Source organism: Strongylocentrotus purpuratus, unplaced genomic scaffold (assembly GCF_000002235.5).
Source record: "Strongylocentrotus purpuratus isolate Spur 01 unplaced genomic scaffold, Spur_5.0 spur5_scaffold_6, whole genome shotgun sequence".
In the NCBI taxonomy this organism is placed as follows: Eukaryota; Metazoa; Echinodermata; class Echinoidea; order Camarodonta; family Strongylocentrotidae; genus Strongylocentrotus; species Strongylocentrotus purpuratus.
The window spans coordinates 23,446,929-23,459,012 of NW_022145612.1; the positions used below are offsets into that span (position 1 = coordinate 23,446,929).

General features: G+C 34.7%; 1 protein-coding gene across 1 annotated transcript; it reads right to left on the bottom strand.

The window, feature by feature from the left end:
* Positions 1-5,855: 5,855 nt before the first annotated feature.
* On the bottom strand, positions 5,856-7,240 carry LOC115929854 (galanin receptor type 2-like). Its single transcript, XM_030999928.1, has one exon. It carries the CDS (start codon positions 7,238-7,240, stop codon positions 5,867-5,869), a length of 1,374 nt encoding a protein of 457 aa, XP_030855788.1. The 3' UTR covers positions 5,856-5,866.
* Between the last annotated feature and the right edge of the window lie 4,844 nt (positions 7,241-12,084).

Here is a 12,084-nt window from a genome sequence, read left to right on the forward strand (position 1 = left end):
ACTGAGCACTGTGTTAATGATACTTTCGAGCATACATGCCTGAAAAGCTTCCCAACGCGTACAAAAACACTACTGACATTTTTCGTCAGCACATTCTGTATTTGCTTTTTGTGTGATACCGGAAACTTTCATAATATTGTAAATATATTAAATTCCTTGGCTTTCATGAACGTTAACTACTCATTTTATTCATTGTGCCACCACATTGGCTCAAAAAGAAACTTCAAAGACAAGTAGAAGCCTTGAATGTGCTGCAGATACACGCCAACAACCAGGAGCAACACTCTCGATGTAATCGTCTACACTTCTGTGGAATCCATGAGTTAACCGATTCTTAGGAGGCACAGCTAAACATCATTAACAAAAGGCTAATTTCTTAATCACCAAAAGTGACATCAAGAGATCTCAACAACTGGGTGTTACGAACAGGCAAACACCGCGGAAGCAAAGAGGACGGAGTGTTTAACCAACTGTCACGGTTCTCGCACTCATGTTACCGTCGTGATTTTAAGAGCCAAATACAGCGGCCCCCTCCCGGAACCGGCGACATTGTCGAATGACCCAAAACAACAACCCCCCCCCCCCTGAGAAAATATTGAGACCCCGCCCCATCATAGTCGAGTACGTCTCATACATGATGCACTCTCTTACTACTTGGTTATATTGGTGAAATGAGTTATCTAATGCATCAAAATGATGTTCACATTATTGCCTTAAATGAAACCTGGTAAGTAGATTCTGTCTCAGATAATGACATTAATATTGATAGTTTTAATATTATTCGTAATGACAAACAAGAAGAGGGTGGCGGAGTAGCAGTTTGTTTCTTCTAACTCATTAAGCTTTGAAGTATTGAGTCATTCCTCTTTTCACACTTTTTTAGAAATTGTTTGTATTCTGGTAGGAAATAAGGATATGAAACTGTTAATTTTTGTTTCTTGGTATAGACCACCAGCTAGTGATAATATTTTACTCGACTACTACGAAAAATGTCTTTCTTTTATTGATGCTTATGATTATAATATCATTATTATGGGAGTCTTGAATTATGATATTAGAAAAAAACAGTAACTAATCAAACTAAAAAATTGAATCAGATCCATAGTTTATATTGTTTACATCAAATTAATGTGAATAAATGTACCCGTATAAAACACGATTTAATGGGTCTAATTGATCATACATATGTTAATCATCTGTGTAGAGAAGGTACTTACACAAGGTGTTATATACACAGGATTAAGTGTACATTCTTTAAGTTTCCTTTTATTGAAGGCTAAGCTGGTCCACGAATGCAAAAAAAAAAAAAAAAAAAAACTTGAAGAAACTGTTCAACCAAGCTTCATTTTATTTCCCCTTGTTTTCACGAATAATTTATACGCCCCACACAGTAAACCAACATTTAATCAAGGCACTATATAGGGAGACGGCACGGAAATGTATCCGATTCCATTTTCCCCCTACTCGTTCCTCATTGGCCTATGTTATTTATTTTATCGTCCAATCAAATACATAGGCCCATAGTTCGATCCGAGGAAGGTGCCATTAAAGGGAGGATGAGCCCCCGTATGAGATGGGCCCTGTAATAGACCCTTTACCCCTATTCCCAACACTGTTAAAGAAAAGGAAAGTCTTGTTTAGCCTCATAAAGAAAGTGAGTGAGGGAGAGAGAGAGAGAGAGAGAGAGGGAGCAAAAGAGAGAGGATACTGAAAGCCGTAAAGAGATCAGTGTTGACTTTGCAGCAAACGCTAAAAATTTTCATAGAGATCATTGGCACTCACACAGGCATACACGCACACATTTCCTTTTGACCTGCCAAAGTGGAAAAATGAAAAATGTTACATAACCTAAATTGTTATCATTAAAAGCATCTCTCTGTCACCATTATCACATTAGTCCTATTATTGCATCATTAGGCCAGACATTATGTATTATTGTCGTCGTTACTATAGTCTAACTATTATTACTATTACAGTACTTGTCGTTGTTGTTCGTGTTGTTATTTGTATCTTCATCCTTAAAAAATATTATTATCATCATGGGCACGAACTTCAAACAGAGTCAACATCGAAATCTTAACAAAAGTGAATACAAATGATATGTGTAGCTGATGAAATTGGACACAAATAAAGGATTATCTCATTTCATTTGACAATCACTGTTGCTAAATTGGGTGAATAATGCGAGTTAGAGAATTGTTTTTCAAATGTTTTTGGGTAAGCGACTCTGTATACACACGTTCCTTCTTTCTGATCTCTTTCTCTCTCTCTCTGTCTCTCTCTTTTACTGTTAATACACACATGGCTATTAAAAGCGAATCACACATACATACACGCACAAACACACCTAACACATTGTATCCAGTCCTTCGTTAGGGCAGGGAGGTTTTGTCTGACTAGCCTAGTTAGGAAAGAATCTTTTGTTTTCAAACTGAAATGGGAATCTCCAAACGCTACATCCCACAAGACCGAAAACCCACGAGAACAATAGTCTTCAAGACAGATAACGTTAATCACGTAGGCCTTTTTTAAAAAGTTATCGTATATAATTATGATTCGAGAGACAGCATAATGATTTCTGAATCAATTGTGATTTTGTATTATTGTTATTAAAACTCAATAATAGTATTAACAATGAACCTTGTTTATTGACATTTGTGATATTTCATGTGAGGGATTCAGGGGAAAACATATGGAGAAATAAGCAATTGAACATTGAATCTACATCTATTCAGTGAACTTTATTAATATACATGAATTCAAACTAAAACAGACAAAAAGATCCTTTAAAATGCGTTTGTTCTACCACACACATTAATTATAAACAACGGTAAATGCATTGTTCTGGACAAAAGTACATAAACACAATATCATCTTAAAAATAATTCCTGCGTCAACACTACCTAATACTATACGGTCTGAAGATAACAACACGCGTGGAAAAAAAACAATTAAATATCAAATCTACGTTTTTAAGCAAACTTTATTAATATACATAAATTCCAACACATTTAAATATCATGCTTAACATGATTTTTAAATGGGTTGGAGTTTATAAGTGCAATTATTGTACCAAACACATATTATAAACGACGGTACCTATTTTGTTCTTTACATAAGTACATGAACACAATATCATCTTAAAAATAATTCCTGCGTCAACACTACCTAATACTATACGGTCTGAAGATAACAACACGAGTGGAAAATAAACAATTAAATATCAAATCTACGTTTATAAGTAAACTTTATTAATATACATAAATTCCAACCCATTTAAAAATCATGTTTAACATGATGTTTAAATGGGTTGGATTTATAAACGCAATTAATATACCAAACACATATTATAAATGACGGTACCTATTTTTTTCTTTACATAAGTACATGAACACAATATCATCTTAAATTAATTCCTGCGTCAACAGTACCTTATAGTTACACATTTTGATGTACCAAATAGATTTGTAAGTAAACTCTAGCTTCAGGTTGGCTTGATTAAAGCACACAAAAATAAGAGAAGGTATCAATGAAAGTGTGATGACAATTTGAGAAAAGAGTATACGAAAGTTATGAAATTTTGAATTTGTGATCAATCCAAGTAATATCCAAAAAGACAAAATGACTTGATTTATCTTCAGAGGAAATCCCCCATTTGCAAATAAAACCCCACAACGTATACATGTATCATTTATTGTTTACACTGTAACTAAAGCTATTTGTTAACAAGAGTTATTCCTTTTTAAATAAATATATCTATTGAAATTATTTGGAAACAATGAGACTCTTCTCCTGTTTTCACTGAATAGACGTGTACTCTATTTGTTCTACTTTATCAATATCTACTTAATATGAGGGTGGACCTCCCCTTTAAGAATCAAACTTTATTATATTTGTGAATGTTGCATACACTGTATGTATATCAGTCTATCGCCTACTTTTCTATTTCTCTTTCTCTCTGTCTGTCTTTCTCACCATCAGCTCTATTTCTCAACACCCTTTATCTTTCTACCCACTTTTTATTTTCATAGCCCCTCCCTCTCCCCTCTCTCTCTCCATACCCCCTCTCTCTCTCTCTCTCTCTCTCTTTCTCTCTCTTTTTCTCTCCCGGTCTCTCTCGGTCTCTCCTTCTCCTCTGCTACCTCCCTCTGTATATTTATCCCTCCTTCCTTTATTAATATACATAAATTCCAACCCATTTAAAAATCATGTTTAACTAAAGCTATCTGTTAACAAGAGTTATTCCTTTTTAAATAAATATATCTATTGAAATTATTTGGAAACAATGAGACTCTTCTCCTGTTTTCACTGAATAGACGTGTACTCTATTTGTTCTACTTTATCAATATCTACTTAATATGAGGGTGGACCTCCCCTTTAAGAATCAAACTTTATTATATTTGTGAATGTTACATACACTGTATGTATATCAGTCTATCACCTACTTTTCTATTTCTCTTTCTCTCTGTCTGTCTTTCTCACCATCGGCTCTATTTCTCAACACCCTTTATCTTTCTACCCACTTTTTATTTTCATAGCCCCTCCCTCTCCCCTCTCTCTCTCCATACCCCCCTCTCTCTCTCCATACCCCCCCTCTCTCTCTCTCTCTCTCTTTCTCTCTCTTTTTCTCTCCCGGTCTCTCTCGGTCTCTCCTTCTCCTCTGCTACCTCCCTCTGTATATTTATCCCTCCTTCCTTATCTCTTTGTAATCATCTTTGTAGGCCTACATTATATTAATATTATTTTAAATATTGTAAATAGTGTTCATTCATTATTATAGTTTACTAACTCCTACAGCCTGTGCCTGTTGGTCAGTTCTTATAGGCTAATAAATAGATAAATGAATAAATAAATAAATGCCAATGAATAAATAAATAGATCAATAAATAAATAAATAAATATATACGTAAACAGATGAATAAATAAAAAAAATATACAAATGAATAAATAGATAGATAAATAAATTAATAGATAAATAAATAAATAAACTTCAATAATTAATACCAGTGCGACAGTTTGAAATCTGAACGTTTAAGTCGCGGAGGGGGATTTGCGAAAAAGTCCCTGAATAACAAAAAATTGTCAAGAATTGATTTAATAAGGCCATACATTAATAATCTATTTTCTGAATTTCAAAGAGAAAATCGTATTTCAAGAAAGTTCATTTTCTGCCCCTTAGCATGACACCTCAATCAGGAAATATGAACCCGGAATAACAAAGTTCTGGTAGTTTAAAGTAATACTTGCGTTTCCATAATTTGATTAAACGAATTCATTCTCACTTGCTGCCTGTTGTAGCAACAAACGGAGTTGACGATGCACAAAGAAGACAAAAGATCTGATGCATGACTGAATGCCAATTTAGAATTTCCCTCAAAACAGAAGGGCTTGAAAATGTCTTTTTGTGGGAAAATAATGACTGTTAGTTGTCAAATGGCATTTAGCGAGCACGCTCGTTTAATTAAATAGTCTGATTTTCAGACCCTTGTACCGAGTGATCGAACGTTTTGTGCTGCGCAAAGATTAAATTTTATCAGCTTAATTTTTTCCATTACAAGAAGTGGTTTATTGATGTGGATAAACTCTCATGTACCCTTTACAGCTCATTTCATGTAGCCAGTCAGTCACTCAATAGTGTCTGACAGTAAAGTCTAGAAAGTAAACAGGTTTCCTTGCATAATTTGAATATTAGGACACTGCTAACGTTTAAATTTCACAGATATAGATATACGTGACATATTCATAATTCCTTCAAAGTTCTATAAAATTCGATGTAGGCTGCAAAAGGGATACACTACCTTTATATTTTGAGACGAATGATTTTAGTATTTTTTTACAAAAAACATATCTTTCGACCCATAACCGATTAGGCATGACCATCTGTGCTTAACTCGTGATTGGGGGTTCGGATGGTCTCCATACCAAACAACGGTACGTTTTTCTGTGTTTTACCCAAACAGATTTCTTTTATAGCAGAACGAAATTTGGGATAGTGAGCTGCGTAGATAAAAGGGTTGATGGACGAGTTGATAAAGGTTATCAAGTTAAGAATCTGGCGGACGCTGCTGCTCACATAGGCTTTAGCCGTTCCTCTGAAAGAGACAACCACAAACGCGATCTGACTTGGAGACCAGGATAGAATAAAGATGATGACCACTACCAACATGATTTTGATGACACGATTCCTGGCCAGGATATGATAGGACTGCTTAGAACCGCAAGACATGGCTTGCCGCAATCGAATAGATTGTAGATGCAGTAAGATGGCCATTGCTGTCTGGGAAACCATCATCAGAACAGTAGGAACCATCAGACGTATGGCGAAATTGAACGAATTAATTATTCTTAATAAAGAAGTATCGGAATCGGTGGGTACACAATAGATTCGGGACAAAAGATCACCTTGAAATAAGAATGACAGTAAGTAGTAGGAACATGATACAAATGAAAACAACCATACTACTATGATAAAGATATAAACCCTGCGGTTTGTGAAGATGTCCTTGATGCGTAGAGGATAGACAACTGATGCTAAGCGCTCAAAAGAGGCACCTACCAGGATATAGCTCGAAGAAACGACACAGATCCATATCAGGCAACTAGTATTTACCAGTCGGCAATAACACGCTCCCAAAATGTTATCAGGCACTTGGAGTGCCCTTGGAATAGGAATATTGAATAATGATGTCAACAAGTCTGAAATGGCTAGAGCTCCTACAAAAATGTCTGTAGAATTAGTAGTGGACCTACGAACTCTCATTACAACGACAACCAGGAGGTTTCCTAGAATACCGATCAATGAAATGATTAACTGAAGGATAGTCACCCATGTCCACGAGAATCGCCACACCCATATGGTTGTATCAAGCCGGGCGACCGATTCTGTGGATGGTTGGACAATTGTGACATTGGTAAACTCGCTTACGAATTCATGAATGGTTTGTAACTGATCAGAACCATCAGAACTGGATGCGCCCGTATGCATCACATCACTCGTTTTTGATGGTTGGGAGGAAGCCTCGGTATTCGTTTCGGTGGCGACTGCGGATGATGTAGGTAGGATATTGACTGAACTCCTTTCCAAAGTTTGCGGTGTCTCAGATAGACCCTCTGAATCAGATGGCTGGATCAATGGGGTTTCGGACGTTGTATGTTCGGAAGAATTAGCTACAATGACCAGAACAAGCAAGGTGATGCGAAGCACTATTCGTGCCGCACTTTGTTTGACTAATTTCTTCATGATTTTTCTCTTGTGATATTTCGCTGAATCAATGAACTATATTGGTGCTTTTAGTAAATTTCTTTTCCATCCACAGCGCGATATGTTGATGCTTTTATCAAAAGTGGTGATGAATGGACGTATTTTGTACTACGAAAACATTTGCAACGAGAAGAGCCTGCATGATAAATACGAAATGGTAAATGGAGAACAACAAAAACAGCCATTTTATACACAAATTAAGTTTTGACTACCTAGTATAAATTAGCCTTCATAGATGACAACGGTTAAAATTATGTCGTTTTTCAGAAGGTTCATAAATCGTATTCCAACGGTTTATTAACTATGAAGAGCGAAAAGACTTAACAATATAATCTCACCTAAAATAATGTAATCTATGAGAGAAGATATTGAAAATAAAGTTAAAATCTATACATTGTCAATGAAGTAGAATTAATTTACTGAATCATTATGGAAAATGATTATTCGATGAATGAAATGAGAGCGAAATAAATACGAAAAATGAAAAGCTGAATAAGATTAAGAATGAAGGAATTGTAAACTAGGCAGAGGGCTGGCGGCCAAGGTAAAACGTATTTACAGACCTTACTGGAATTTGTTTTTTGTGGAAGGTAAATAATTTTTATTGACGAATATTTTATCCATTAAATCCATTAATGTCAGACAATCGAAATTTAATGAAATTACGAGAATCGCGCAATGTCTTACAAAAGTTTCTGTATTCTGTCAGTTCTGAATTAAATCTCTATCAAATTTATGTGGTATGGTTTATAATAAACTCACAAGTTGAAATGTTTAGCCTTGTATTTAAAAATAAGAGTGTCTTAACATTAGCATGATAGAAGTATTCATATTGAGATAGATCTTACCTTTGGAAATGTGAATGAATTTCTGGAGAAATCTATAAAGTTGATGTGGAATTGTCAAGCCAGCGTGCATCGCTGCAAGGAAACTGATCGCACTGCATATCGCTCACTTTATATGTAACTTGTAAAACGATCATCCGTGTGTCCGCACCACCCACTCAAAATTAACCTCACCCATCATCACCCACATACACAGACACCCACACCCACCATCACTTTTACGCATACATGCAAATATTATGCATGAAAGGCGTGCGTGACCGTACACACGCACACGCACGCGCACCCGCTCCGATCTCGTATAAATTAGACCCTTTCAACCAGAGGCGGCGGAGCGTCTTTCAAAGTTAGGGAGGGGCACCCTAAAAAAAAGGGGGAAGAGGTCACTACAAAGATACTTTTACCCTGGTTATAGATACTGTTAATGGCCTGATGAGTTTGTGATGTCGCATGACCAGCAATCAGACTCGATCCTTTCCAGAGAATACAATACACACGCACATACGTGTAAACGCCTTTAATATTATTGGGGAGGTAGGCAAAACACCATGAAATTGTGAAGGTAATAAATCTTGGGTTTTGAAATTTCGGAAGAGAAAATTACAAAAAGCCTATTCCAATTTCAAAAGATTTCTCCCCGATCTGCCAATGGAGTTTGTTGATTTAAATCATTGTTCGTTTCTGTGATAGTCCCTTTGTCCCCTTATCATCATTGAAATGTAAATCTTTGGTTTATAAGCGAGACTTTATCAAATTTGGAGAAAGAAAATCACAAAAAGCCCATTCCAAAAGATATATAAAAACATTTACTTCTTTCTTACACATAATTTTGAGCTATGGAAGTGTGGTGTCTATTCAAGTAATTGTCAATCGGGGAGGTAGGCATAAAACATTTCAATGATCGTGGAATTTGTAGATTTCCAGCTTTTCTATGTAAACTTTATATAAACTCATACAAAAAGGATATTATAATGTCTACTTTTATTCAAACAATAAAGGTAAGACTATTTTTCAAATCTGAATTTTCATAATATGATATGAATCATAGAAATTTAGTTTAGGTCACGATAGTGACTGAAATGCCTCATCTAAAAAAGTCGTGATAACTATAATCTTGATTTACTGTGCGGGAAGCCATTACACATTAATGTAATCCTAGGAATCCCAGCATCAGAGCATCCGCTCCACTTATTGAAGTTCATTAAAAATGTATGCTTAGCTATTATCAATATCAAGATAATTCAAAGAGATTGACTACGTTTTGTCAGACTATACTGTGTTGCTCATAGAGTAAGGAAACCAATTACAGTGATATAATGACTCAAAGCTGATGATCTCAATATCATTTTTTAACATTTCGAAAAAGAATGATCTACTTCATGAAGTAAACGTTTTGTCAATGATAAAGTTATAATTGTAGATAGCAGGTGTTCCGTTCTTTCTAGGCCACCACTGACGTACACAAAAATTCCAAAAGATATATAAAAAACATTTACTTCTTTCTTACACATGAGTCGTCTAATTTTGAGCTATGGAAGAGTGGTGTTTATACAAGTAATTGTTAATCGGGGAGGTAAGCATAAAACATTTCAATGATCGTGGAATTTGTAGATTTCCAGCTTTTCTATGTAAACTTTATATAAACTCATACAAAAAAGGATATTATAATGTCCACTTTTATTCAAACAATAAAGGCAAGACTATTTTTCAAATCTGAATTTTCATAATATGATATGAATCTTAAAAATATAGTTTAGGTTACAATAGTGACTGGTGTGCCTCATCTAAAAAAAGTCTTGATAACTATACAGAGTGAGTCAAAAAATATGTCCCACTTTTTAAAAGTTGTATTATTTGAAGTATAAATATTTAATCGTGGGTTTCATGATATGTCTTGATAGATTTATCCTCCCAGTACATTTAGGTACCATTTTCATTTGAATATCTGCATGCATGACTGAACATCAGACATTCTTTACAATACTGCCAGATCTCACTTCCGCCAAGTTGCTGGGTGAGGAATAAAATAGTGTTTCTACCTTTTTTTTAAAGCAATTTTTGTTTTATTTCTCGAAATGTCTAATACAAACCATAACATACAATTGAATAAAATAAACGTGTTCAATATTGATTGCTTTTACACAAACATAAATATACAAAAACTTATTTGCAGTATATATAACTTAGCAACAAAGTAAAAGTACCTAAACATAATATATATGTCAATTGTAAATGTTATCCACTTATATAAAAAAAAAAAAACTTAAACAAATCTGGAGGTAATTTTTACTGGAACAATGCCTGCTCCTCCCTGCCCCCTGCCCCCTCCCTCACACAAACATCCCCACCCACCCACCAACAAACATACTCACCCACCCACCCCCACACACACAGACACACACTACTCACCCAATGGATGTCTGCTAACATTCTCAACTCAAGAAAAAAAATACTAAATAAGTTATACAGGCCGCAAAATAGGGTTACACTTTTAACAGGCTCGCGGTGGAGAAGAAAACAAATCTTAATTAATCTTAAGCTGCTCCCACTTTAAGAAATGTGATCCCAGCTTTCCCATTCTAATTGCTATTTTCTTTTCCTCATCCCTATACTTATTTTTTTTCTCTCCATCTATTCTAAAGTTGGTACTCGCCCCCCCCCCGGTCTTGACATAAATGTAACATAGTTCACCATGAAAATGATAGTATTACACATTTTTATTCTATATGAACTTCCTGCCAACCCAACAAATATATCGCCATTCTAAATCTTTAATTTCATCTAACTCCAAAAGTTGTACTGAAGCCCGCAAGATAGAAATAAATGTTTTTATGTTTCTATTTCCTGCTTACAAAACGAACATAAATTATCACCAACAAAACCAAACTATGAAGATGCTCATTAGTATATATGGCTCCATGCAATAATTTAAATTGAAATTCTCGTTGTTTTCTAATGAGTATAGTAATTTTTGGTCTAACAACTATTTCTTTTAATTCTTTATCTATAAAATCATAATCATTTTGCAAATCCCTTACCCTCAAATCATACGTTTGCTGCAGTGCTTTGATAAAATAATCATAAATATTTCTTGAACCAACATCCCAAAACTGTACTTTTTACCTAAAATATGGAAATAAGTATTAAAGCTTATAAAATCAACCTCAAAATGAATCTCCAAAACCGAACAATTTCAATATTTGAAATAAATATCTATGAGATACAGCATCGAAAGCTTTCTCAAAATCCACTGCACACAAAAACCCTTTCCCTTGTTCCCCATAATGCATAGAATAAAATAACATGTCATCTATCAATCGTACAGCTTCCCCAATATTTCTTTCTTTTATATATCCAACTTGATCATGATGAATTATTTCATTTAAAACCTCTTTCATTCTTTTTGCTAGAACTTTAGATACAATTTTAAAATCTACATTCAAAAGCGTGATGGGTCGATAATTTTTTATATGGAGAGTATCTTTCGCTTCTTTCTCAATTAAGGTAATAACCCCTTGTTTTTGAGATGCCGTTAATTCCCCCTTTCGTTTGTTTCATTCATTACTTCTACTAACAAATCACCCAAAGCTGGCCAAAAAGTACAATAAAATTCAACTGTTAACCCATCATTTCCTGGGGTTTTATTCAATTTCATTTCTTTTAAGACTTTCAAACATTCATCTTTAGTTAACTTACCTTCACAGATTTCCCTATTGTCTTCATTTAACTTTGAAATATCATTAAAAAAGAAAGGGTCGGTTTGATTTATATCAGCCCTTAATGAATATAAATCTTAATAAAGTCTTGAACAAAGACTGCTAGACAGAAACCACGCACAAAACGCCAGAAAATACGCACAAAACGGTCAAATGATTTTATGTTGACAGCCTGTCTGGAATCTCCGCAAAATGCGAAAAATTGAACAGCGTCGATTTTTTTTTCCCCTTCTTTTTTTTGCTTCCATTTAAAATTATTAAA